The sequence below is a fragment of the Apteryx rowi genome, unplaced genomic scaffold, assembly GCF_003343035.1.
Source record: "Apteryx rowi isolate R43461 unplaced genomic scaffold, aptRow1 scaffold_610, whole genome shotgun sequence".
In the NCBI taxonomy this organism is placed as follows: domain Eukaryota; kingdom Metazoa; phylum Chordata; class Aves; order Apterygiformes; family Apterygidae; genus Apteryx; species Apteryx rowi.
The window spans coordinates 456,254-483,784 of NW_020450884.1; the positions used below are offsets into that span (position 1 = coordinate 456,254).

The 27,531-nt window shown below is 53.2% G+C and overlaps 3 protein-coding genes and 1 long non-coding RNA gene across 9 annotated transcripts in view; 3 read left to right on the plus strand and 1 right to left on the minus strand.

The window, feature by feature from the left end:
* On the plus strand, positions 1–24,487 carry DEDD (death effector domain containing). Of its 6 annotated transcripts, XM_026083642.1 has the most exons (7): positions 1–1,481; positions 5,064–5,156; positions 5,925–6,070; positions 15,136–15,535; positions 20,162–20,269; positions 21,874–22,020; positions 22,490–24,487. In XM_026083642.1, exons 4-7 carry the CDS (start codon positions 15,211–15,213, stop codon positions 22,864–22,866), a joined length of 957 nt encoding a protein of 318 aa, XP_025939427.1. In that variant the 5' UTR covers positions 1–1,481; positions 5,064–5,156; positions 5,925–6,070; positions 15,136–15,210; the 3' UTR covers positions 22,867–24,487. The 6 variants fall into 6 exon arrangements, with proteins under 6 accessions (XP_025939427.1, XP_025939428.1, XP_025939430.1 ...); XM_026083643.1 differs by lacking the exon at positions 5,925–6,070; XM_026083645.1 differs by lacking the exons at positions 5,064–5,156; positions 5,925–6,070 and adding an exon at positions 13,116–13,267.
* Positions 15,546–20,155, plus strand: LOC112974548. The gene is made up of 3 exons (XR_003256331.1): positions 15,546–16,726; positions 17,575–18,370; positions 18,751–20,155. It is a non-coding gene; the product is annotated as an uncharacterized LOC112974548 (long non-coding RNA).
* On the minus strand, positions 24,390–27,329 carry NIT1 (nitrilase 1). Its single transcript, XM_026083640.1, has 6 exons — positions 27,067–27,329; positions 26,714–26,974; positions 26,404–26,507; positions 26,187–26,320; positions 25,765–25,890; positions 24,390–25,283 (listed from the first exon to the last, which is right to left on the minus strand). Exons 1-6 carry the CDS (start codon positions 27,285–27,287, stop codon positions 25,008–25,010), a joined length of 1,122 nt encoding a protein of 373 aa, XP_025939425.1. The 5' UTR covers positions 27,288–27,329; the 3' UTR covers positions 24,390–25,007.
* The window catches only part of PFDN2 (prefoldin subunit 2), a 2,377-nt gene continuing 2,144 nt past the window's right edge, over positions 27,299–27,531 (plus strand). Inside the window, exon 1 of the mRNA XM_026083697.1 lies at positions 27,299–27,335. Within this exon, the coding sequence (XP_025939482.1) occupies positions 27,299–27,335 (37 nt within the window). The remainder of the gene's footprint in view (positions 27,336–27,531) is intronic.

Sequence of the window (27,531 nt, forward strand, 5' to 3'; positions counted from 1 at the left end):
GGTGGGGGTGAGGGCCCAGGCCGCGGCCGCCTCCCCCCTCAGCTCGGTCGGGCCCGCCCGGTACCGCAGCAGGAGAGGCCTCGGCCCGGGCCTCGGGGATGGGGGCCTAGGGCCGCCGCTGTGCTCTCGCCGGGGGCCGAGCCGCTGCCCTCCCTCCTCCTGCGCCGGAGCCCCCGGGCGGCCCTTCCCGCTGGGCGCAGGGGGAAGGCGCTGCTGGCAGAGCCGCCCTCTGCCCGCTTCCCAAACCCCCCGGATCTGTGGCTTTTCCTTGTATTTTTTTCGGGGGAGGGGGGAGGCAGATTGACTTGCGGGGGAGGAAAGGTTTGTCCCCGAGCAGCATTTGCTGGACTTTCGACCAAGACACTTTAAAAAGCCGGGCGTTCCCTACTTTCAGAGGAAACCAAATCTGCCTGGCCAGGGAGGAGGAGGAGGGAAGGCAGGAGCAGAGCCCCGTGCCAGGGTGCGGGAGCCTCCGAGCTAGTGTAGCATGTGTTAATGAAGGGGAGGAAGGAAGCAAGCAGAGGTTAGGAGCAAGCAATGCAACATTAACCACCTTCTAGCTTCAGATAACCCTATTTTGGTGATTTAGTTATATATTTTGGGAGCTTTAATTTCTGGGAGAGTCAGAGTTTTTATTTTTAGTATTTAATACGAATGTAGGACAGCGCAGCTGTACAATTTGGGAACTGAGAGTGGAGAAGCTGGAAGAGCTGCTAGCTGTGTGACAGGCCAGCTTACCACTCCATCTCCAGGCCCAGCTTTCAGAGAAGGCACTCTCCTGGGAGATAAACTAGTGTTAAGGAGCTGGCGGAGAGAAGACAAGCACTAAAAGTTATAATTGTGAGTAAATAATGAAGGAGAAGGTATGGGCTGAATTTTAAAATARTCTGGTTCAGATTACCTTCTCTTGGCTTTTATATTAAGGTTTCTAACTTAACCCAATTCAGTTTCTGGAAAAGTTCCTATACTAAGAAAGCAAATTGAGATTTAAAGTATTCTGAATGTCCTGCCGATCTCCTTGGTTTGTGAGGGTGGCATAAAGTGCTGCTGGTAAGAAAGAAACAGTGGAGTTAGTTCTTCAAAAATGGTATCTTTAAAAGAAATGACCTAGAGCGAGTAAGACTAGTTTTGGACCTTCCTCTTCCTCCTCCCCCATGTCAATAAATTATTTTAGGGTGAAGTAGGTAAAAAGAAGGTTTGGGCATCAGAGTTGTTTGAAAAATCTCTTGGGTGGCTTCTGGCAAGTCTACCAGCTTTAATATTGAACTCTGATATCTGAATTTGGAAGTTAGGCTTCCCTGATGTAARAGCCATATGTGAAACTCTTTCTAGGAGCTTAAGCAGTTTTTGTTGGGTAGTTTATTTAAAAAGTCAAGGAAAAAAGGGGATAGAAGACTTCTTAAAAATTCTTGTTTGGCCACTGTGTTCAAATTGCTGCACCAGAACGGATATAAACAAGACAAGAAGAGCTTCTCACTAAGGTTGGTTTTTGTATATGTGTTTTTTTCTAATATGCTAATGATTCACCTATCCTTCTTCCCTTCCTGTAAGGAACTGCTAGCCTAAGTGATAATATTCTGCCTTTTGCTGGCTTCTGCTTTGAGTGATGAGTGACTGCCTTGGTGTCAAATGAGCGTAGCCCCAGTGATGTGGACAGCGTTTCATATCGGATGAGTCCTAAACCCTCTTAAAATAAGAGCCTTGAGTTGGGAGGGTAGGTAGGGTTTTCAAGCAGAACTGATAAGGGGTTGTTCAAAAAGAGTCTGGTTACAACAGTGCAAAGCGGTTACCTTCTTTACCTTTTAGAATCAGAGTGGAGGCGAGTACAAGAAATCATGGAACTTGGGACAGGTAGGGGGAGAAGAAGCTCGGTCCTCTACGCAGCGCACAGAGGCCGAGCTTGCTATATGTTCAGATTTACATCTCGAGACTGATGGACATTTAACAGCCTGTGGTAACAGCGTTGTGGTTTGCTGGATTTTCTGGACTTCAGAAAGTTTGGGGAACTTGCTGTAGGCAAATAGCAGGTAATCCTCAATGGGGGAGGGCTGAGTAATCCTGCTCAGGTGTCTCTTTGCTGATGGAAACAGGCATATTGATACAGGCAGCTGGGCAGTGTGTACTGTTCTCCTGATAAGCTGTTGAGCGCGGTCCAGGGCTCTGATCGTTGGCCTGGGTGGCCGGGATCCCTCGGCCCTGCCATTGACCGACTGTGACACTGGCTGTAACGCATCCCCTGCCCCTGCTTGTTTCCATGGCTCGAGTGTTGTGTCACATGTTGCTGCGTATTTATGTAGGGGAGGCTCAGGGAGAGCGCACGGTGGTGGCTGAATAGCTTCAGCTCGGCACTGGTTGGAGGTTCCTCTCAGAAAAAGATACTATTTCTGATTCCTTCAACGCAGTTTTGATTGCGTTTCTACTTAAAGTTGGTGTCTGACCCTGATCCTGGCTAAGCTGGTTTTGCTTTTCGAGCTCTGTGCACAGTGTAGCWTTTAACCAGCTCTGGAACTGTCAGTGCTCCCGTAGACTTCGCTTGTGTCCGTGTCAAGTGAGTCTAGCACCTGGGTGAACACTGGTGGCCGCTCGGCCCTCAGCAGCGGCCTGAGTTAGCCCTGGGCTGTTTTTTTGGCCACCGTTATGGCCCACCGGGTACTTGCCTGGCTGAGGGCTCTCCTATTTTTTTTTTATGGCTCACTTCAATATTTTTTATGCTGTTTTCTCCCTGTGTTTCTGTGTGCGGTAGCTCAGGCTGTGTTCCCACCTGGTGGTGGTGTTGCTCTGTTTATTGCGCCTCTTGGGCTCTGCTCCAGGCTGAAGCGTTGTGGGAGAGCGTTTGGATGCTGGCGGTAACCGGAGAGGTCTCTTTTTGCGGGGGGTCTGTTCCCAGGGCTCCCTGACGCACGTGCGTCCGGGAGCGTGGAACTCGGCAACGTGCGGAGAGGCTTGGTGCACAGTTGGGCTGCGAAAACCAGCTGTTGTCTAGATGGGCTAGCATTTGCTGAGAAGCAGGTCAGGGGCAGGGCGTTAGATCGGCATGTGAAATCAGGATTGTTGTTTTTACGGGATTCCTGGCATTGCCGCTTGGTGGTAGGAATTAGGGGAATTAATTGATGTGAAAAGCACTTTTTGTATTAAAAAAAAAGTCCCCTTCACTCCCCAACCAAATCTACACATTTAAAAAAAAAAAAATCCCACCCTGAAACAGCTGTTGGTAGGACTATTTTTACATCTGGTTTGTACTCATGGGGTTACAAATACTTTGTCTAGTGACGTAAACCATATTTAAATACAGCACGGCTGAATACTTCCTTCCCTGAGAGTCTTAGCCCCTGCCTAACGTGGCTCCAAGGGCAGTGTAAATACGTGGTGCTTATCTGACACTGTACACAGCAGCTTCTTTCTCCTGGGAATCTTGTGCCTGTGTATAATGTTCAATGTGCAGTGCAGATGGGGCAGAAACTTTTAAGGGTACACCCCTGAACAGGTCAGGTTGTTTTGTTTTATTTTTAGTTGTCCCTCTGGTATAGTTTCTAGTGATGGTGGTGTAGTTTTCAACTGCCTGCTTATCTCCTGCAGATGAAATCAAGTACACTCTTCTGGACTGGGCTGGGCCTAGTCTGGTTTGCTGTAATTACAGAGTAGGGATTTTTAGAATCTTTTTTCTGACCTACTGACATTACTGTACTGGCTCAGACTCGCTGTCCCTAATGCTGACCCAAATACAAAGTGCTCCAAAAGAAAGGTCCAGAAAACCTCCAGACAAGACGATCACGGATCTACCTTATTTCTTCTGAAGTCTCTTTTGGTGATTGCTTTGTGCTCTGTGCAAAAGCAGCTGTTTATATATTCTCTTTTCTAACTAATCTCTCTGTCTTGTCCTCTAATGAACGTCAGCTGAGTTTACCTCCCCCAAACATACAACGTTTCGCGATTGTGAGTGTCTTTGGGCAGGAGTCGGGGCAGTCCCACCATGCTGCGAGCGGAGGTCTGCAGGTTGTTGCGGGCAGTGCCTGTTTGTCCGCCATCCTGGGAACTGGGAAGGTTTGCTAACTGTATGGCTAGTTTTTTGGATCTGTCACCGAGAAACACGAAGGAATCTGGTTGTTATATCAATTCTACTCGTCTGGTGGGTTGAAATATGAAGCTCGGGTATATTTAGGAACTGTGTGTTAAATATGGCCCATCTCTGGCCTGGTTTGGGGAGCTGGTTGGGGAAATCCGTCCTGCAAAATGCTACCCTACTTCTTATGTTTTAAAGTTCCTTTGTATTTGGAAAGGGTCCAACGTCTCAAGCCATATAAAAAGGAATATTTTGAAAACAAACTGGTTTTAGCTGCTTTGGATGTCTGTCAAATCATCAAATGCTCTCCCTGCCTTATATATAACAAATGTTTTACTGTGTTAGGTGTCTCCACGCTTGCTTGCAGTGATACAGCATAAAAGAAGTGCCTGAGTGCTTTTCCATCCCTTGTGCAAAAAAACCCTCCCATGCCAAACATAGGGTGCTGTTCTCTTCCCGAAAAGCGATTGCGACAGTGGAGCAGAAGGGCCAGCTGCCAAGGAGAGTCAAGGCAGGGATTCCCGATGCTGGCACTGCTGCCCTCCTGTGAAGACAGAGGGGCCGACCAAGCAAAATTCGACTCTTTCTGCTCAGAAGAGAGTGTGAAAGGCGGTGATGGACTCGGTCCTTTATGGGTCAGCCTGGATGATACGGTTGTGGAGATCGCTAGGCGAGACATAAAATGAGCTGTTTTTTCCTTCCGTCTTCTGTTCTGCTGATCTTCCTGTGTCTTGGGGATTTGGGGTTCTCTGTGAGTTCACCTACTCCGAGGGTGGGGCAAAGTCTCTTTACAGGTTTTGAGTTGTGCCCGGAGCCCAGAAGCATCCTTCGCTAGTCTGCCTTGTGAAACTGAGATGCAAATAAGCAAGTGTGTCATCCTGCCCTTTGGGGCAGGGGTAAAGAGTTTGACTAAAGTTTTTTGGTTACTCTGTCGCTCTTAAAGTCTTATGTCTACTTCAGTTAGAAACACCTAGTCTTGAAAAGTTGTCCGTTTAACTTTCAGGTGGAGATGGAGCTGTTTTTAACCCAGAATTGTTACACAGAACCCTGTTCCAGCCCTGCAGAAAAGCAGCAGCAAAGTGACTTCAGTGGAGCCGTGCGTATGCTTAGCTTTTCAGAGGATGAGAGCCTAAGGCCTATTCTGCAAAGGCCCAAGCTCACGATGAACTTCATGCCTCGGAGTAGTTTTGCTGAAGTCGAGTAGGCTGCGGGTGCATGTCTCTGTGCCAGCTAGGTTTGTGGCATAGGATTGCTGTAATTGAAAGAAACTGGGGAAGGTGGGAGATGGCCTCCTTTTTCTGTCTGGGTGGTTAAGCTATTTTTCCGGGTATAGCGAGCTTCCTCTCTTTGTGGGGGTCTTTCATAGCAACAGGGAGAGAGGAAGAAGTGTGTATTTTGTGTGTGTGCGTGACTATAACCACAGGAATCATCGGGGGAGAGCTGGGGTGAAGCAACGCAACCAAAACAAATTGCATTTTACAAAGGTAGCTGCAAGTTGAAGGTGTCTCTAAAGAGGTGAAGAATGAGAGAAGGAAATCTTCAGATTAACTGCTACTGGGATTGTGAAACCAAAACTTTCAGCTGTTTGTTTCTGTTTGCATTTCCTTCTCTTTGGTAATCAGGGTGAATTAGGAAAGTTGGTATTTGGGTTCTTGTGCAGCAGCATGATGCCTCAGGCTTTGCACGTTTGGTAGCGTGCCTGAGAGAGAATCTTCTGTGTTGGGAAGATGTGAGTTTGGCAATTAGAGCATTTATCCTTCATACCCTGCCACGATGAGTGTTCTTACACTTTGCAAATTAAACAAGATTAGATCTCGTCAGTAGAGAAAACGCTACTAGGTGTCTCTCTTGTATCTGTTTTCAGGGAGCCATGAAATGAAACGTGCAAGAGGCTGTATTAGGACTGTTCTGGAAAATTAACCTCAAAGCAAAATTTCAGTTCTTAGGCACGCCAAAAAAAGTATAAATACAAACTGACATCTGTGCACGTTCAGGTGATGACGTAAAGAGGTAGGTTTTTGTGGTAGTTAAATGGCAAAAAAAATTCTCCTGCATGCACACGGGTTAGCAGTCAAATGTCTTACAAAGACCAAAGGCTTGAACTGATTAACCGTGGAACACTTTGTAGGCACCAAAAGCTTGTTTTTCCTGTTCACGTTAAATTATTTTAATGATCCTTGAGTGCTAAGTAAAGCCTCCTCTCGAGTCTGGGATGTGATGCTTGTTTGCGCACTGGCTACGAGGGTAAGGCAAGAGTAGGGCAGGCGCGATCGTGGAGCGGGCAGAGGTCTTTGGGGCACTCCGTGCCACGTAGCTGGGTCACACCGAGGTACTTTTGCTCCGTTACTGAAGGGCAGGGATGCCTCTTCCTCTGTGCGATCCCGCGCGTGGCCTGTTGACACAGGAAGGTTTGCTCTTGTCCTCCCCAGGGAGGAGCTGGGCTGCCACCTCTCCGTGCCTGGAGGGTTGTTCATGAGCAAAGCTCGCTGCCCGCACGCCGCGGCACCGGGGTGCTACCACATGAGAGGCTGGGGCCGAGGCGGCACAGCCGAACCAGTTACGTGGGCGCGAAGCAGCGGCCCCGTCTGCGCCGCGGCGTAGGGACTGCGAACTGCTTGGGGCAACACCCTGCCATGCCTGCTGGGCCGTTAGCTTCTGTGCTGTGGTTACCGAGAGCGCGGTGCGAGAACCACGGGCAAAAGTCATAGCCCACATGGAGTTTGGCTGTGCTCTGTTACGAATAACACCCAAGCGATAGATTAGAGACCCTATCGCTTGCGGAGACTGTTCAGGGTTTCTTCGCAGGCGTCTGACAGCAGTTTGCATAGTCCGTTTGCTCTTCAGGTAGGCTTTTTCACGCAACCGCAGGTGAGAAAAGCACACTTAAAAATAGCAGAATTGTCCAGAAAGCTGAGGGTGAGACCAGCACTGCCATTACACTTGAAGCAAACTTCAAGCTCTGTTGGACTGTTGAACTGTGTAGGCACCTCTCCTCCCCTAAAACGGATCCAAAACCCCAGAGAGGATCCTGGGCTGCTGTGAGTTGTTGCAGAAATGCCAGTGGCCGATCTGGTGTCATTTTCATTGGAACTAGGTTTAAAATGCAGCTTATTCCTTACATCTTTCAGTAAGAGATCTTCATGCTCTGTACGCTCGTGTTCTTGATGACAGGGCTATTCCTAAAAGAAGATCAAAGGATTCTAACTTATTTTTTGTGTGTGTGTGTGCGTGCACAGCAAAAAAGTTCATATTCTTCTGGTACTATAAGTTTAAAGTGGGAGGAAAGCCCAGTTCAAGGGGAAAGAGGGATCTCTTCCAAATAATGGTCGCTGGAATCCCCTGCTTGAAAATAAATTCAGCAGCTCTGTCTGAGTGGTTTGGGTGGTGCAGCTGTAAGAAGCTGCTCATCAGGACTCAAAATTGAAGGGAACCACTGAAACCGGCAATTACTAGTGAGGATAACTTGGATATTTTTTCCTGGTCTTGTATTGTGGAGGCGGGTGAGGAAAGTACAAATGTAGATGAAAGGGACGTTGTGYGACAGAGGTCGGGTTTCTTGGGCTKCCTCTTCCCCTGTGAGGCCGCAATCCTGGTGCAGAGATGAGCATCCCAGCTGGAGGGGTGAGGCCAAAAGGGGAAGGTGGTGTGGTGTAAATATCCAGGCAATTAGCTGATAAGTAAATGTTTGGTTTTACTTTCAGCTTTTATAGAGAGAGCTCAAAGCTGCTCAGAAGGTTTTCCTCACAAGAAAGCGGAGACAACTTACTTGGAGATGTCTGTRCTTGTTTCTTATCCCTCCCCGCTGCTTATGTTCTTTCCTTGTTCATTTTTCATGCGCCGGTATTTATAGCTATTGCAAAACCCGAGACCAGAGCAGTGAAATATTGAGCCACCAATTAGTGTAGACAGTATCTTAAAAAAAAAAAAGACAGCTGAATGGAAGTGTTTTAGAGAACAGCTGGAGGTGAGATGCCTTTGTATGAGAAGCAGAGGGATAAAATGCTTGATTCTAYGGGAAGGTGTGACGTTACCTGCAGGATGCTTCTCCTTTACGATTAGCATAGTCACCTTAGGTGACGTTTTCCCATTCTTGCTAAGACTTTCCGCTGGAAAATATGCAGGATAACGAGCGGCTGCTGGGGTTGTACGCGATGTCCATGCTAGTGAGCTGAGGACTGAGTGTGACTTGACCCCGAAGCTGTGTTTACACATGCTGTTTAATTGTGAACGTGCCTTCCGGCATGGGGGTTGGCCGTGCCAGCTCGCTCTCCCCTCCAGTGCCGGGTTTGGGGTATGAGCAGGGGACTGTTTCCATTAAGCAGTGTGGATGTGGTCACCCTGCTGTAAGAGAAGAGTTTAGCCACGTAGGTGCGGGCTGTGCTGTGTCACTTGCCCGCAGGGCCAGAAAATGATTGGTGCATGGTTTTATTTACGAGTATAGTCACCACTTTAGATGCTGTAACACCAAAACCAGCTCGACTGCAGCCAAGGAGTGGTGGTAGCTTTATCCCCGCAGCCTGATTGTCAGCTTGAAATGCAGTTTTTGGTGAATGCTTTGCTTTCAGTGTTTGCAGCTCGTTACACTGGCTGTTACTGTGCTTCCTAGAGAGCTGGGATAAGGAATGGAAAACAAGGCTTCTGCTTTCTGTCCCTGCTACTAGCGATAGCTGAGCCTGTTGGGCAGAAATGGTGTTTTGGTCACAAAGGTAGGCTTGCTTTTGCAATAGGCAAAGCTCTGGCTTATTCAAATGCAGTGGAAAGGTGTCTGCCATATCCAGTAGGGTGTGTTGGGAATAACCTGGTTTTTAATGTGATGTTYGGCTTCCAGAAGTTCCCATCAGCTAAGTGGGTTCATGGCATGCTACAATCTGGTAGCTGCTGCTCCTCAGCAATGTCCTCTTCCCCCTCAGTGCTGAATATAAGGGTGTGAGTATGGTGTGGGTTTTTTTTCTTTTCTTTTTTTTTTCTCCAAAGTTGCTTTTTACCTTTGGGTTGGGTTAGCTTTAATTTTCTTCTCTGGTGACAGACAGAATGGGTGGAGAGGGAAAAGCTCTGAGAAACTGCTCTGCTCGGTGTCCCCAGCTGGAGTTCTGGTCTGACAGCACTTGTGCTGGCAAGGCCAAGTCTGTCCTCTGGAGGGATGACTATGTCAGACCCGAGTTTCGTTACCAGAGGCTGCTACTTGGGCTGATTTGGAGAGGTGAAGAGCTGGAGATCAAAATCAAGTGACTTAGAAGTGCTTTGTTTCTGTCCCATTCGGTTGTTGCCCGAATAGCTTTTGATGCCAGGCATTTTGGATGTTTCCCTGTCTGCCTGGAAGAAACAAGCCCTGAAAAGGTGGTTTAGAGCAGTTTATCTTCCATCACTTGGTAGAGCCGAAAACGGATCCCAGAGCCGCTGTTTGCCCTGTGTTCTTTCCGGCCATGCGTCCCAGCAGCTGGGTAGCTCRCTGCTGGTTTCACCCTTAAGGTGCTTTATTTGACCTGCAGTTCGTAGACCTGTTATTTAACCCTAACCCTTCAAGAAGGTTTAAAACATACACCCTACAGTGGTGTACAGTGCTTAAAAATCAAGACTAAAGATTTTGTGCTTTTTAAAAAAAAATTATTCAGTATTCATGCAATTGTGTGCTTCCAGTTGGTACTCCTGCAGCACGTTAATTTGCGGTCCCATGCCATGTTCATTCTGATCTACTCATTTTGAACGATTTGGTTAAATGAGGCATTTTCGTTGCTGTGAAGCCCCCTCTTTGCAATTGATTCCTCAAACTCTTGTGGTTGCTCGGCTAATGTTGACCCAAGGAAGTTCTGTTGGCGCCGAGGACTGCGCAAAGCTGCTCGTTCAGGACCTGAACGTAACACAGGGTGGACAAGACGAGAGTTGCCCTTCATCGCACTGGGGTGTGAGCCTGGGCTACCAGAAATTCCCGTACGTGTGTGCTCTGCAGCTCTCCAGGCTCTGGCTCCAGCAGTTACTGCTCCTGGTAATGGCCACTCTATAAACTTTGTTTTCAAAGGGTTTACAAGACTTTAGAAACTTTCTCTTTCATTGGATATCCTGGGCTAGAGCCCAGAGCTGTATTTGAACACTGTGCGTTTGACTTTTCAATGTAGCTAATGTGGCTCGACTCCTGGGGGAAGAGGAGTGGTTATAGAAGCATGAAGGTGCTTTATTCTGACTCCCCCCCCCCCCAGCCCCCGTAGAAATCGCTGTGAGCTGTTTGTGCTGAGAACCATCTTCAGTAGAAGCTGTATTGATAAAACCGTTCTCCTCGGGGGGCTGAAAAAGTTGTGTAATATATAATGCCCTCTCCTCCACAGCRGGAGTAGTTGGAGCTGTATAAAACTGTTCTTTGGCTCGGAGTGGTAGTCACTGAACATGTTTTAATTTAARCTATTTGCATTTTATTATAGGAATAAAAAAAACCCCTTCCATTTAAGTCTTGCTAGTGCCTTGAGCTGTCGGATTGGTTGCAGCCTTTAGCTTAACCCGTCGAAGCGGTGACAGTGCCCTGCCGACAGGGCAAGGAGCGGACCGCGATCGCTCCCCCTCTCAGCGGAGCAACCTGCGTGGAGCGTAGCAGCTGCTTAGCATTCCTCGCCGAGCYGGGAGGGGAAGTGAATAATGCTTGGTGCGTACGTAGCTTCTCAAACCTTCAAAGCGCTTGACAAACAGTCATTAATGCACCCGACACCCTGGGAAGTAGGGCAGTGTTATCCTCTCCGCTTGCCCAAAGGCCAGAGAGTGAGTCATTGGCAGTGCCAGGAATAGACTTGGAGATTCCTGCCTTTATTCCGTGTTTACTTCGTTCGCCTGCATCACGGATGTAACGTGGAGTCACGGTTTGCGCTTTCTTGAGGGGAAAGGGAGCAAAAGCTGGGTGCTGCTTAAAGGAGGTTTTTACTGGCTTGTCTTCTTCCATCTGAAGGGCTGAACTAGGGAGGATGGGAGAGGGGAGCGTGGCCGGCCCAGCCAAGACCTGCTTCCTTGCACACCAGCTGCCTGTGTGGACATACACTTTCAAGCAAGTCGCTCCTGCCGTGGCCAAAAGGAGTGGATCTGCACAGGCAGGAAGGAGTGAATTGAGGTTAATACCACTTTTTTCCACTCTTCTTTCTTGTATTACTGCCCAAATTCAGCTGCTCTCTCTGCCTAGCTCTCCCAGGTAGGGAAATGCTGCCATGCCTGCTTGGAAACCACAGAGGATAGTGTCAGAGCCGGAATCTTCTCCCTTGTGCAAAAGAGACCTTYGGCAACACAGGCCTTGATAACCTTTGGTCTAGTGTGTCGCTGGAAAGGAGGACTCCTGACCTGGTTAGACTAACAAGGGCCAGTGTTTTAGGATATATAAAGGTGATGCAGTTGGTGCATGACTCCGCCGTACGGTACGCGTGCTGTCACGCTGAGGGTGTGCCCGCGGTAGGTGCCTTTGAGCCATGGGCTCTTTGCAAGAGGAGAGCTGAAAGCAGGGGTCTTTTCCCYGCACTGCTGCCTCCTGTCACCAGCCACGAGGTGGCTGCGAGCTGTTTGGTCAGGAACGTACTGCAGGTGCTTAAATGCCCATTTTGGGGTCTGAAGGCCRCCAGGATTAGGGTTGCCTGGACAGGTTGCTTTGGACTGAATAGCTTCAAAGAGAGCACCCCAAGTCAGTGTTTCACCCCAAATTGCCCCTAGTACCAAACTTGCTTCCCATTGGGCAGGTTTAATGGGTTGTAAGATTGGGCTTTACATTCAAGGTGGAAATATTTGCCAAGAATGAATGAAATCCCATTTTAGGCTACATGCCATGGTCTTGCCTGGCTGCCTCCAATTTCCCACCTGTAGCTTCCAAGGTAAATCCCAGCCATGGAAAAATCTCCTGAGATGCAGATTAACCCTCGAGCATTTCAGTTTTAAGAGGCCTGGTACACGAGCCTTGGGGAGCAGAAAGGGTATATAAACTTTGAGATTCACTGACCTAGTTCCCACAGAGAAACCTCCGAGGCAACTTCTTTTCTGCCCAGTAAACTTCCTCTCTTCACTCTTACTGGGAACTCTTAGGCTGTCAATCAGATGTAAATGTGACAGCGGTGGCTTTCCTGGGGACAGGGAGGTTTCTCAGCTGTCCGGAGCACTTGGGGCAAGGTTTAAAACACTTCAATATCATGCATATTGCATGAGAAGTGTCACCTCTACGTAATTCTGTGTTTTAAGCGTGTTCTTAGCTTTGTGCACGGGCTTCCTGACGCATTCGAGTGTGCTGCTGATGTGCAGGATACCCCTAGCGACAGGGCGCTTTGTCCAAGCCTGCTATTAAGAGTGAAGGTTTCCTTCTGGCTTTGTTTTCTTTAAATTTTCCCTTTCTTAGTACTTATCCAGCCTCCTAAGTCGAGCTCTAGGGCTTGCATATGGATCGTAAAGCCAGCCGGGATTACTCAGGGGGTGTGTGTTTGCGTGCATTAGCCAGGCCGAGTTCTGCGCTTGCTTGTAGGAGTTAACCTCAGCTTTGTGCGAAGGCTTGTCGCGCTGTGGTCAGCGCCTGCGGTGGCACAAGGGTGAAGGGGAGGCCTCTGCCCTTACGTTTCGAATCCAGTGAATACAACCCTTTTTTTCCTTTCCCCTTTGCTTTCCACATGAGCTCTGTGTACATGCTTACTCTGGGCAGGCAGAAGGACTCCGTAGCAGCTGCTCCAGCACAGCCGATGGTGTGAACGGAGGGAGGATGCAGCCTGGTTTCAGCAGCGTCGCTCCCTGAGAGAGATGGGAGAGGAGCTGAGGCACGGAGGGCTGCAAGCTCGCCGCCTCCACGCGTCCTTCTGGTGAAGGACGCGTGTTCCTTCTGCTCTCGCTGCAACGATGTTTTCCGCATTGTTTGAGCTGTACAGTTTACTCTTAACCTAATTACTGCCCGCCCCGAGTGACGGCTTTTCAAGAGACTTGCATTTCCAAATGGCTCGTCAGATTCCTGGCATGTCTCGGGTGATTTCTTGCAGCGCTGTTGTCACAACAGTGCTTGGCGTGGCGCGGTTCCCCTGTTCAAACATCCAGGTGTGGGACACTGATTTCCTGTGCTTAGTTGTGACAACGCTTGATCTCTGAAGAAGGACAGACAAAGACAGGATTGTGACTGCTCCTTCCCAGCAGCCATAGCTGGATGATTGCTGCCCCAGAAATGTGCCTGAACAGGAGGTGCGTTTGCTTTTGAGCCAGCCGGCTCGCTGCGAGCAGGTACGTCTCCTGTTCGGCTGGAATCGTAACCTCCGAAGCGGGGCAGAGCGCGCCCGGGAAGCACTGATAATCACTTCAGCCCTCCCGGTTACACTGCCTACCAAGCGTGAACTAATGTGCAGAGATGCACAGAGGCCTCTTGAAGCCACCTTGCAGCGGTGGGCGATTACCTGGCCCCACGTGGGCTGAAACGCTTTGCACACACTGCCCTCAGGAACCGCTCCAGCTATAAATATTCATGCTGATCGTATATGAGCTCGGGATTAAATGTGAAAACTCTGCTACGTCAGTGTTTCCTTTGAAAACACAACGACATTTAGATGTAGGGTTTTCTCATAAGGAAAACTCAAATCTGTCCCATTTCTGTTCTTTGTGTTAAGACAAATCCAGCAAGCCCGTCTGAGTGTGTGGGGTGAACCTTACAGTAAAACTGATGGGAAACAAAACTGTAACAGGCCTCATTTCTCGCTGTTTGAGACAAATGGGCAAAAAGCCTTAGATCAGGTGAAGAGGGATCGATACCTGTAACTTCAGAAATGCGTGAATGTTGATTGTGGTGAAGAAGTGAGGTTGTCGGTCCCATGGGAGAGCCAGGTGACAGCAGCCCTATGAGCAACTGCCTCGGGATGGTAACAGGCCCTCCCTCCATCACTTTGAGGGGGTTTAGTGGAGGGTCCATGGCGCAGCTCAAAGGACTGACCCTTTCTCAACGCGGAAACCTCCTGCGTACCCTCTCGTTGACCGAAAGCGCCAGCCTGCCAGGATAAGTGGGCAACGCCTTCCTTTTCTGCTTTCCCATAGCTTCTCCCTGTCCCCCTGCCATGCCGGCAGGACCCAGGTCTCGGCAGAGCTGGGCTGTTCCTGCCGGGCCAGCCCTTTCCGTCACGGGGTGCCTTTGATAGCCTGAGTAAGAGAGCTGCTGAAACAAGGGGGGTGAGCCCAGAGTCGGTCGCTGAAGCCAGTCTGACGAGGCCTGCTCTCATCTGACTTTAAAAGTGAAACAGGTTCAGGCCTGCCGAGCGGCTGATTTGCTTCTCGCTTGATGTTTCGGAGTGATACCGGTGGCTGCGCTTAATGGCTTAGTGCATTTAATGCCTGTTGGGGTGTGTGTGGTGGTGGGGAGGGATGAAGCAAGCGAGCGCTCTTCCTGCAAAGCTGAGGATTGAGTTAGGACTGTCGAGCAGCCTGTTTAAGTCTAGTAGATGCAAGGAGTTGTTTTGCTGGAGTGGAAAAAGCCAGTCCTTGCCTGGGTTACAAGTCTGGATTCCTTCTCATGCTCTGCCCTGCCGCTGGGGCGCTGCAGCTTGCAGATATTTTCTACCAGAAGATGTTTGGGTCCATAAGTTAATATGACAAAGACCTGTCAGTGGTAACAGAGGTCGGTGCGGTCTGTCCTGCACCCGGTCTTCTGTTTTTAATGTAAGCTTTTCCAGCAAAAGAGCTGTTGTGCAGAGGGGAGGACACGTAACTGCCAAATGTGGGGAGAATTAAACGCTGCGCCACGGGAGAACAGAGTGGGAGGGATATACGGATCACCCCGAGCTCGTTAATGAATCTTTCATGCTGGTGATCGGAGTGGGGGATTGGGTATTCGGGCTCCTGGGTTCTCTTCGCGGATCCAACAGGCTGGGCCGTGTCTGAGGCTGAGCGTCAGCATTTTCTTTGAATACTGGAGGAAGGTAACATTGACCTCTGGATGGGAACATTAACTAGGTAGGAAGCAGAAGTAATTCTTTGAGGAGCTGAGCAGGAACTACTGCTAGTGGAGGAATTCAGCCTGAGATTTTTATTGAGCATCTTGCTAAGAATAATAAGGAATGAGTAGCAAAATTACCAATTACAGCCTGGTGGCCTTCTTTATCTCCTAGGGTTGCAGCGATCAGAAGGGCCTTGCATTCCGCAGGGAACTGCGTGGCACGTGCTAAGACTGGCAGCTGTGTAAGATGGCCTCCTTCAAGCGGAGCCGAGCGCAAGCCTGGCCGGAGGAGAGGGGGGACCGCGAGCACGGACTCTACAGCTTGCATCGTATGTTTGACATTGTGGGCACCCACCTGACCCACCGGGACGTACGCGTGTTATCCTTCCTCTTTGTGGATGTGATCGACGACTACGAGAGGGGGATGATCCGCAGCGGCCGGGACTTCTTGCTGGCGCTGGAAAGGCAGGGCCGCTGCGACGAGACCAACTTCCGGCAGGTGCTCCAGTTGCTCCGGATTATCACTCGCCACGACCTGCTGCCCTATGTCACCCTGAAGAGGAGACGGGCTGGTAAGTGCCATTTGACCTGCGTTCCCGGTTGTTCTTACGGTGCTACTAGGGCATTTAGTTCATTAGAAGCAGAGTCCGCCACGAGCCAAGCTGCTAATCCGTGGTGTTGACAGGAGGAGCAGGAAGAGCTTCTGTGTACCTGTGCTAGAGCCGTGTGGGCGGTTGCTTGTCTGCGCTGCTAAGCGAGGGCGGTTAGCGTGGCCCGCTCCTTAATGAAGCACACTTCGTTGCAGAGCTGTCTCCTGTTTCTCCTCTGCTGACACCCTGGAGCTTGGAAGCACAGTGTGTTGGCTAAAAGACCTTGAGGCTTTTCAGGACTGATGGGTGCATGGAAAATACCCTAGCCAGAACAGCACGAAGCACAGGAGGAGAAAGCAAAGGAGTATCTTATAGGCTTTTAGCAAGAGGGCCTTTCCCCAAGGCTTGCTCTCACCCGGTGCTCTTTAAAAGCCATGCCTCCATGCAGCTTTGGCTTAAAGCCTCCCTTTGTTTCTCGTGAGCACTGAGGCCTCCTTGTTTCTGTAGCGGCAAAGAACTGTTACGAGATTTTTCTGCTGCACACTGCATTGCTCACTGGCTGCTGCTGTGTAATTCTGCCTCTGTGACTCCCAGGCTTTTCTAGTTCCCACCGTTTTATCTGTAGATTTAGAGAAAGGTCCCTCATGGCCTGAAGTCCCTGCTCTTGATGTGATGCCTCATGTGGCCTTCAGGCGTGATGTGCGAGTGGGGAGTGAGAGAGGGGAAGCAGGGCAGGGTGTTCAGAGGGTCTTGTTTAAACTTGCTTCTGCTTTGCTTGACTCAAATGAAGTTATAGGTTGTCTTCAAGGGGGAAAAGCTGGTCAAATTCTCAGAGGTAAGCACAATTTTGGAGGGTGACCTATGTCTCCCTTGAACTGTTGCTGTCCAGGTCCTCTAGTGTGCAGTATGTAATGAGGCCGGGATCAGTGCAAGAGGCTACAGCGGGAAACTTGTGTCACAGTAAGATTTCAGAAGGATGCATGCCTTCTTCCAGTGGGACACCATGGGGTCCCAACCCTTCTTTCCCTACGGCAGCCCGTTTTCCCCTTGCTCTGTCCTCATTTGGTAGTTTGCAGTGCTCTGTCGAGCCTGGCTCGGAGATGCGCCGCAGTAAGAGGGCAACAAATGCTTCAGTAACGACACCTGGATGCTGACACGGCCATTCAGATTCGGGTAAGTTGGTCAGTGGGTTTTCAGTCACTTGGTAAACCGAAGCGGTCATCCAGCTGCCAGCCTCGGCTGACTTGCTCCTGCCCTCCATCTTCTCAGGCCCATGCCTTTTTTGATTAAAGCGTTGACTTGCCGTTCAAGGAACCTAATCCAGGTGAACCAGAATTGGAAAGAATCTCGTTCCAGTCACAAAAGAAGTGTTCAATTGTGGCAGGGAATGTAAGGCAGCCACTTCAGCAGAATTAAACCTCTGAAATTTGCATTTTCTTTTTAAATTAGTGTAATTGTGCTCTCTTGGCAGTTCTAGACTGCTGAGTCTCTCCAGTTTCTGTTCGCTCTGTGGGCTACGGAGATGTTTGCTGCCAGTGTTTGGGAAAGCAACGAACACAAGTATAGACAGGCATAACGACCTGTGTTTGGGGGTGAGACACGGGGAGGAGAGGCAGGGGGCCTCGTGGACGAGCGACAGGACGGTGATGCCGGAGCTGAGCAAATCCTTTAGGTTGGGGTTGTCATGAGAAGTGCGGCGCTGTGGCGCTCGGCCTTGTGCTGGCTGCAGTGTCCCTCCTGCCATAAGGAAAACCGGATCAGAAAACCGAGGCAGCTTGAAAATTAACCAGGTGTTGTGCTGGGTTAATTCTTAACCAGGATCGTTTTCCCAGACTGAGGGGCATGGTTGCTAGAACGGGTGAGCTGGCACGGCGGGGGGAGCGGTGTGGGCTTGGGAACACGTGGCTGGGATCAGAGAGGGGACAGGACTTCTCCTTTGGGTGGTAGCCGCTGGATTGCGCAGGTATAAAATGCTCAGGCAGTTCAATGTTAGTCACTAGCCACAACCTTTCTCCTTGCAGGGCGTCCTAATTGCCTTTTTAATTGCACTAGAAACTTCCAGCTCTGATAGACTTTGTGGAGATTGTGTAGTCTGAGCGTGCAGGAGAAGAGCTCTGCCACCGTATGCAGACTCGGCCCCAGAGAAGTCGTTCTGGGAAATTTTCCAGGCTCTTGTGCCCTTCCGAATTTCGTCTGATGGAGCACCCTGAAGAATTAGTATCGGCGTGGTGGACTTTTGCCATACAGAAAAGATACCTTAAAGATATCTGGCCTTTTCTGAAAGAGCAGGAGTTTTGCTCAGTCCTGCGTGATGCTCGGGGAGGTGTCTTGGACATTGGTGTAAACTGCCAACTCTCCTCCTCTTCGCTAAGCCAACAAAATTAGAGGAAGAAGGAAAAAAAAACTGAGCGCTCTGAAATTCAGACTGGAGGGGCACGTGTTGTACACAAACCAGCCGCGTGGGTATCTGCGTGGGGGGATTTGGTGAGGTTTCTGGAGGTGGTAATCCACTGCGAAGGTGTGCAGATGACACAGGGTTGTGTTGGCGACCTGAACCTTCTTTCAGGTTGGTTGGTATCTCTAGGTTCCTGTAGCATTTTGGGAATGTTACAGTATTTTTTTTCTTCTGTTTCTTGAGAAACTTTCTTCACCTGTTTCAAAAAATCCAAACCAAAGGGAGAAGCTTGCTGCTTTCTCAGTCGGCTAAAGCAAGGTGATCCCTCCCCATGTCAGATGTACAAGTCTTCACAGTAATGACTTTCAAATAAGAAAATTCAGAACGGACTCCATCTCTGCAGTATTTCACAAACGCTCCCAGTACGTGAAACCCTTTCCTTTCTCATCTCCTGTCGAAGGTGTAGATTTCTTTAAACAGCTAGTTTTAATTTTGTTTGCACTTCTTTCCCCTGAAGAGGGTTCAGAATGGTTGGTCTAACTGTATTATTTCTTGCTTACTGGGAGAGTATGCTGCATTTATGCACAGTTAGGGAGTTGGAGATTAGCGTTCACGTGTTAATACCCTGCTCTATTATGAGAAATGATGCTTCCTTATTTGTTAGATTTTGTTCTTGTGATTTGTCCAGCTGCATTTGGAGGGAAATAGTTTAATTAAATGCACAAAAATAGCACTTGAAAAAGCTTTATTAAATAATGCATCTTACATGTGGTTTATAACGTATCGTGTTTTGCATTTAAAGGGAGCAGATTGATTGGTTAAAGGAAGCCTCCTCTCGGCTTAATGAGCTGACTCGGTTTCTGGTTACCGCATCCTTCCAGACCTTGCAGCTAGGAGATCTCRTCTTTTTGTGTCTCGTTCTTCATAGCGACTGGGTTTCTCTGCTTTTTCGAGCTGAATTAGCTCAGCGTGGTCCACAGGCCAGGGCCGGCTTGGCAGAGGCTGGAGCAGCGGGCCGGTCCCCCCAGCACGGGGCTGCCGCTGCCACCGCCGTGGTCCGTGGGGCAGGGGAGCAGCCTCCTCACCAACTCCGTCCCCCCTAAACTTTGCTCAGTGGCAGCTTCTGCTCAGCGGTTTGACTTTTCCTCGAAACTCTGGCAGCAAATGCGTCCTGCCCCAGCACGTTCTTTCAAAGGTCTGATCTACTAAAGTCATTTAAATAATGTAGGTTATTATAACATCAGGTGTCAAGGAGTTTATTTTAAAGCATTTCAAGTAATCAGCTCCTTCGGCAGCAATTAAGTTGTCAGGGAGCTTGTCCCCCTTACGGGCCAGCTCTGACTTCTGCGAGCAGCCTGCAGGGAAAGGTGAAGCTGTAGAGGAATTGCACCTACTTTAATAGATATTTAATCAAGCTTGGAGATCAATGTGTAATTTGGTAGCTCGTGTAGGCAGCTTGAAAGGAATCCCGTAGCTGGTTTCTCCGAGGAGGCGCTTGCCAGGTACGTACAGCTCCACGTGAGAGATAAGGGGAAGGAGGTGAGCGTGAACAACCGACTGAGGTCTGGAGTAAGTTGTGGCCACTGATGGTGCGAGAAGAGCGCTGTCAGAGGCCACCACGCTGCCTGCTTTGGGGGAGGTTTCTCCCCGAGGGTTGCGTGCGGTGTGTGACGCTATCGGGAGCAGCCTGCTCTTGCTGAGCACGGATGTTGCGAGTAACCATGGCAATGAATGCAAATGGCCTCTCCTACACAAAGCTGTTTGGTTTTGAACGCTCCGCTCTAAAATGCGAGCGGTTCATCCGAGAGGACTGGTTTGGGAAATGGCAGATCTTGACGTGCAGCTCAGCTTGAAGACGGGTTGTTGGGGAATGTTGGGGGTATCTCTGTGATAGCAAGTGTCATCATCAGGGCTAGAAAACACTGTGTGCTCGAGAGCTTTAAGATACCACTTTCTGCAAAGTTCTTTTTCTYTTTTCTTTTTCTTTTTCTTTTTTTTTAACCAAAAGGCCCATAAATTCACTCTTAGGCTTCTGAAGGACCCAAATGCTGATTCCTGCAGAGACCCTGTCGCTCAGGGGGCAGGGGAAGCTGCGGTGTTTCTCACTGTGCAGCATTCAATAAAGCAGCTTAAGCACATGTTGGCATCCACCACGTCAAGACAGATCTCCTCTGGCCTCCCTTTTAAAGAGCAAAACGTTCTCTCTCTTCCAGTGTGTCCAGATCTCGTGGACAAGTACCTAGAAGAGACATCCATCCGTTATGTGACTCCCCGAGCTCACAGCGACGCAGAGCATGGTCTCGGTCACCCCCACAAATCAGGTGAGCGTTCGGGTCTGCTGGCAAGCGTCGGGGTCTGGCCACGAGCAGGTAGGATTTCTCGCAGCCCTGACTGGTGCTGTCAGCAGGAATTTGGCAGAACCATCTGACTTTCGCCTTGGGGTCTGTCTGCGTTCGCCCTCGCTTCGCTAACTGKCCAGAGCCCTCACTGTCTGCCTGACTGAAATTCTGATGTTCCTGTTAATAGGGAGCATCCTCCACCAGGCAGAAATTATCGTATGAATTTCTACGCTAATATTTAGGCCCGGTGAGGGGGGCCGCAAAGCCCCGCTGGGCGGAGGGACGCTGTCCTGCTGGTTCACCCTGCCGCGGGGTTTGGCGGTGCAGAGCCGTAGCAGCCCGTGAAGCGCTGAGCTGCTGATGAGGTGGGGCGCGCTGAAGGCAAATGCAAATTCAGAGAGCGCGCGGCAATGAGGAACCGATGGGTGAAGCCCCCTGGGAGGGGGGGAATGTGCAGAGCGAGGTCCCTGGCCTAGGTAGTCACTAGGGATAAGCGCTTTCCTAAGGAAGCGGCTCATTGGCCGGTGTTGTCCCAGGTGAAATCAAGCTGTGTTGTGTCAAAATCTGTATTTTTTTTTTTCTTCCCCTTTCGCTTTAGCAGGCAACAGTATTTGTTTCCCATCAGTCAGTGTCGCATAATACTGCCGTGACATGGTAACTACCTGTCTCGCTCGCTGGTGGAGGGCTGGGAATCTGCCTTTCCCACAAAGCACTTGGTGCTTTTAGTGGCACTGAAAGCGGGGGGGGTCTGTCACCTCTGGCTGGTGGTGACAGTCGTGTCATTGCTGAAGTTACGCCTGCTACAATAAGCCCTGTTTTTCTGGGGGAAGATCAAGTGAGGTGTTTGACATCTCTTCCCTTAACCATGATGCTGCAGCGAGACTGCTCAGCCTTTGGGTTTAACTTAATCCCGGCTCTTTACGTTGCACTGGAAATTCCCTCTGGAACCGGAGGGCTTCTCTGAATCGCCCCCCTTCCTGATGCGTTCGTCTCTTGAGCAGCAGGTTTGGAGCCCAGCTGTGCTGGGGCCTGCCACAAGAGGGTGCGTGCATCCCTGCGATGCGACGGCAGCTGCCGGCCCTGCCCGCATCCCCGGCAGCTCCTGGGGGACCACCTCCCCGCTCCTGCCATCTCTCCCACCCTGGAGAGACGCCAGCATCTGAGCTGGAGCAAAGAGGTTTTCCCCCCCCCTCCTCAGCACGTGAGCAGCTCTCCTGGCGCTGCTGAATGCCTCTTGGCACAAGCCTTTTGGAATGGGGGAAGAGCTGGGAGGTGACAGAGCAGCGTGGGAAGGAGAGCGCAGTTGGGGTTTGGTGTTGGGGACGGAGCAGAAGTGCCAGCCGAGGCAGCCATGGATTTCAGGTGCAACCAGAGAGGGAGAGAAAGAGCGGTATACAGCCACCTGGGAGCTTCGGTGGGGTCTGGCAAGGTGGTGGTGGGAGATGGAGCAGCCTCTCAGTGTCTGGACACTTATGGGATGTCCCCAGCACTGTCTGCAACCGTGGCAGGAGTTGCAGGACCTTGTGGCACCCGGTGACRGTGGGGACAGCTCCGCTGCCTCTAACCCCCGTCCTTTCTCTGAGCAGTGCCTCCCCACCACCCCGTGGTCTGCTGTTCCTCTGCGGGACCTCAGATATGTACCAAGAGGCCTGGCCGTGGGAGAGCCCTTCTCAGCAGCCAGCGTAAGAGAAGGAAGTCGGTGACACCGGACCCTAAGGAGAAACAGACCTGTGGTAAGAGCCTCCGAGAGGGCTGTCAAGGCCGGGTGGGTTTGTGGGTTGCCAGATGAAGTCCAAGCAAGGCTAACATCTGGGTCGGTCGTGCCTCGGGCTCCGATTCGGGGCCTCTGCCCCAAACCAGAGGCAGCACAACTTGGATGGCTTCCGGATGGATGCGTTTTCTCTGCTCCAGCCCTGCTCTAAATGCTGTGTGTGTCCTGATGGGCTCAGCTTGGCAACAGGCACCCAAGTTTAGTACCAACGTGCAAAGCTGGGTGCAGTAAGCTCCCTGTGCTGGCATGGAGCTGGGTGACCGTGGCCTGTGGCTCCCAGCACAAGGGGACAGCGCTGTCCAGGGTGAGGGAGGGGAAGGGGCTCCCTTGGGCTGAGTTTCCCCTTCCCAGGAGAGGGGGTTGAGCCAGGATGGTGCCGTGGGCTGTGACCGAAGTGCTGACTGCCTTTCCCTGCTTCCCTTGGCCCTCAGATATCCGCCTGCGAGTCCGAGCCGAATACTGCCAGCACGAGACGGCGCTTCAAGGCAACGTCTTCTCCAACAAGCAGGACCCCTTGGAGCGCCAGTTCGAGCGCTTCAACCAGGCCAACACCATCTTAAAATCCCGGGACCTGGGCTCTATCATCTGTGACATAAAGTTCTCAGAGCTCACCTACCTCGATGCGTTCTGGCGCGACTACATAAACGGCTCTTTGCTGGAGGCCCTCAAGGGCGTCTTCATCACGGACTCGCTCAAGCAAGCCGTGGGCCACGAAGCCATCAAACTGCTGGTTAATGTGGACGAGGAGGATTACGAGGTCGGGCGCCAGAAACTCCTGAGGAACTTGATGCTGCAAACAGCCCCCTGACGCCCTGCCAGGCTGCAGCCTGGCTGCTCTTTGGGATCCAAGCTTTTCTCCACCCTCCCCTCCTCCTTTTTTTTTTTTTCCTTTTTTTTTTTCCTTTTTTAAAAGAAAAGGAAAAGATCATTTAACCCCCCCTCTCCCTTACCTGGACTCCTGCGAAGTACTTTGTAACTCTAGGACCCAGTTAAATGTGAGGAAGAGCGCCGTACTGCCACGGCCATGGCTCTGCGGAGCCGGCGGGCTCGCGCCGCTGCGAGGGGAGGTGGGCGCTGCTCCCCTCGGCGCTGGGAGCTCGGCTGGAGTTGGGAGGGCCTGCCCAGGCGTGGAGAGCGGTCGCGGGCACTGCTGGAGGCTTATGTGTTTTCTTGCCCCCCCTCTTTCCTGTCTCGTCATCTTCTCTCTTGCTTTGTTTCCTTTCTCTTTTATTTTGTGCCCATTAAAGAAAAGGCAAAAATCCCGCGTGGGGCCTGTCCGTGACAGGGGTCTGGGCTGGTGCTGAGAGCGGCCGTGGACAACAGGACTCTGGAGGCTTCTGACAGGAGTCTGCTTGATCCAACGGTGCCTGCGCCAGGTTTGGGGGCAGCTGGAGCAGGGCGGCCTCACCCCAGCCCTGCTGCGGTGTCCGCTGGCCGTGGGGTGGGGGCTGGCTCGGCGCTGAGCGATGCCCCTCCAGCAGCGTCTCGCCCTTTTTTCTCTCTGGTTACATCCTGCTGTCACCTCTGTGGGTTTCTCAGGAGTAAAATCGTCCCCTTGCTTTAGCCTGTGCTGTTGGGACCGGCCGGGCTGCGTCCCTGCAGCGTCCTCTAGACCATGTGCCTTCGTGTCCCCCTCCCCTGCCGGGGGGCAAGGGGACAGGGGAGGGGGAAGCACCAAAATCCCGCCATGTGTCTTTGCCTGACCCCTCCAGCCGCGAAGGGGTGCGAGGGCCGTCCCTGTGCCTCTTCCCTCCCTTCCACTACTGCCTGGCTCCGTCCCTCTCGCAGCCCTGGACTTCTGCTGGCAAACTGGGACAAACTGGGCTGGAGCGAGGCCGTGCTGGGGCCGGCGGGCAGCCAAGCCTCCCCCTTGCTGCTTGGGGCTGCACGTTTTGGAGGGCGGCCGGGCACATGCTGTTCCTTAGCCCGCAGCCCCCCAGCTCCTCCCAGCTCCCGGGAGGACTGTCACCTCAGGCCACCGAAACAGCCGCGTTCCTCCTTCCCCGGGAGCCTCCAGTCCTGCCCCTTCGCTCCCTGGCTGCTTGCGGTGGGTCCCCGGGGGCATTTTTCCAACTCTGAGCTGGTTTTATTTGTTTGTTTTTTTTTTTTCACCCTGGCGCTGCTCTGCTGCAGGCTCTTTCCTTGTGGCCCCAGCTCCGGCGGGTGCGTCGAGGGGCGAAGCGCGGGCATGCGAGCACTTGCGCTTCGGGGAGGCCGCAGTGGGGCAGCCCCCCCAGGACTGGTGTGTGCGTGTGGTTCCCCCTTCCTCCCCTGCGTGCACACACCCGCCCCCACGCCCCTCCGGTTACAGATGATCCTGGCACAACTTGGTGTAATTTCTGTGACTTCTGTATTTTTTAAAAACTTCAATATAACGGTCATATTCCCTGTGTAGCTTTTGGTTTTCTTGAAATAAACATCTACTGCAGCGTGCGTCTCCTTCCTTCCGCAGGCAGCTGCCTGCCCCTGCGGGCGCCTCGAAAGCGGGGAAGGGAGAAAGGTGCCGCCAACCTGGGTGCTGGGGGATCCCCGCACCCAGCAGTGCCGCTCTACGGCCTGCGGCTCGTGGGAGGCAGTGCGGAACCGGCCCCAGGGCTTCCCCACAGCACCGGGACCCCCAGCTCAGCTGCTGAAAGGGGGGAAATCCTCCTGGCTCTGCTCCTGGAGAAACGAGGGAGCAGAGCGCTGGCACGTTCCTGCACCAGCTCCACGTTTCCAGGTAGATGCTGTCTCGAAAGAGAGCGGATGCGGCCCTGCTCTGGTTTCGGGCTGGGGAAAACGGACGCGCGAGGCAGGCACGATTAGATTTATTGGGTGGCAGGATTGAGTGGGCACCCTGGCTCTGCCCTTCGCTCACGGGAGAGCTCTGCTGCCAGCCCAGGGCYCCGGAGGTGAGTGGAGATCAGCCGAAATCGTTGTGCTGAGAGGGCGCGTGGGACCAGCTGCGCCTCAGGGCACCGGCCCCACGGCCGCTGCCACGGTGCCGTAGAGGTCGGGCCGGCGGTGGCTGTGCACCGGGATCTCCCGGCGGACGCGGTGCAGGTAATCCAGGTCGATCTCGGCATAGCACAGCCCGGGGCCTTCCCGGCACTGGGCCACCACGGAGCCCCAGGGATCYACCACCAGCGAGTGGCCGTAGGACGTCCGGCGCTCGTGGTTCTTGCCCGTCTGGGCGGCTGCCACCACGTAGCACTGGCTCTCGATGGCCCGGGCCCGCAGCAGCACCTGCGATGGGGGACAGGCCTTCCCAGTGGCACCAGCCCGGAGCAGAGTGCCCCACTGGGGACGTGGGACAGCCCCGTGGGTGCATCCCTGAGAGGGGCCTCATGGAGGGAAGAGACTAAGCTCAGACAGGCTGTGCCCCCCAGTCCTGGGTTTTAAATAACAAGATGAGCCTTTTTATCTTAAATTTGCCTCCCTCTGGGCCCTTGGCTGCACCCAGGATGTTTGGTCATGGCTGAGTTTCTTCCCCGCTCAGCTGCTCGAGCTGTTGAAGATGAGTGGGGTGAGGGCTCAGCCCCAATGCAACAGCCACCAGGGCTGGGGTGTCCCCAGACCCGTGGGGGACAAGGAGGGGCTGCGTTGGGCAAAAGCCACCTGGATCAGGGCAAGGATTGAACCGGGCCTGAGGGACGAGCTGCAACGCAGCTTCCCGGGCTGGGAAAGCTGGGGGGAGGTTTGGGGGGCAGCGACGGGGCACACTCACCTCCCAGTGCGCGGAGCCTGTGGTGACAGTGAAGGCCGAGGGGTAGGTGAGGATCTCGGCCCCGGCCCGCCGCAGCGCCAGCGAGATCTCAGGGAAGCGCAGGTCGTAGCAGATGGAGAGGCCGAGCTGGCGGGGACAGAGAAGGGGACGTGAGCAAGGACACGGCGCCTGGGGACAGGCGCCTGGCCCTGCTGGGGGCTCTGGGCAGGGTAACGAGGTAGCTGGGACCAAGACAATGAGGTGGGGATGTGCTTAAGGGACAGCGTCCGGCTGCGGAGGGGACACAGCCCTCCAGCTGGGACTTCTGCTAGGACAGAAGAGAGAGCAGGAAGGGGAACCCCTCTCCCTGCAGGGACAGGGTGCCGCACAGCCTCACGGCACCCGAAGGCGGCTGTGCCCCCCTGCCCAGGCTGCCCCCATACCTTCCCCGCCGGCGTGCTGACCGGGGGCACGATCTCAGGGCCGGGGTTGGTGAAGCTGCTCTCCTTCATGGACACGCGGCCCTCCAGCTCMACGTCACACAGGTGGGTCTTCCTGTACGTGGCCACGCGGCAGCCTGGGGACGAGAGGGAGCAAGGTGGGGATGTCTGCGAGGGCCAAGGGGCCCCCGGGCGGCGGGGCAGGGCCGGCGGCTCTCACCTGTGGGGTCCAACAGCACGTGGCAGTTGTAAATGCGCTGCGTGGTCGGCCAGTCCCGGCCTCGCTCGTGGAACCCGCCCAGGGACAGCCACACGCCGCAGTCCCTGTGGGGCAGCGACACGGGGGTCACCCAGCGCAGGGCCAGGCCCTCTCCTGTCCCCCAGCCCTGGCTCCGCGTCCCACCTGCACTYGGGGAGCCTGGAGCTGCCGCTATGGGGTCTGGTTCCAGCTCCACCTCCCCCGTTCGCAGGATGGGACCAGCCGCCCTGGGACTGGCCCCAGCAGGAACAGCGTCTCCCCGCAGCGGTACCTGGCCAGCCCCGTGTAGCGCCCCAGGAGATCACCATCCAGGCTCTCGGCGAGGCCGAGGGTCTCCGCGGTGTCGGAGCCGATGTAGTCGAAGCCCTCGGGGAGGAAGACGAGGCAGGCGCCGCGCTGCGCCGCCTCCCGCACCAGCCCCGCGCAGGCCGTGAAGTTCAGCTCCTTGTCAGGCGTGGACGTGACCTGGCACACGGCGACGAGCGGCTTGAGCCCGGGCGAGCCCGCCATGGCCCCGGGCGGGCACGAGGAGCTGCGGCAGAGCACGGCCGTCAGCCGCGGGGTCGGCGATAGCCCCCCGGGGCCGGTACGGCTGGCCCACRCGTGCCCCATCCCGCTCGGTACCCGTTTGCGGCGGGGCGAGGGCTGGAGCCGGGCAGCCGCCCCCGGGCACGCAGGAGGTCTTGGCACACGGAGCGCAGTGGGAGCCGGGGCGCCGTGCTCAGCCTGGGGGGCGGCAGGGAGCTGAGACTCCCAAGCGAAGGCGGCCCCCAGGGCGCAGCCAGGGAGGTGGCTGCCCCCTCCGGCCCCGCTGCCTGGGGACACGGCCGCCGTCTCGCTCCCATGCAGGGGGGACATGGCCCCGAGGGGACGGCACCAAGCTCTGATCACGGGCCCGTGGGCAGCTGGCACCCGCCCCCATCACACCCCAAACTGCCCCTCAAGCCCCCTCCAGGTCCTCAGCACCCCTCATCTGCCCCAACCCTCTGCAGCACCCCCAAACTGCATCCAGCTCCCCCCCCAGCACCCCCAAACTGCATCCAGGCCCCCTCAGCACCCCGAGGTGGCCCACAGCCCTCCCCAGCACCC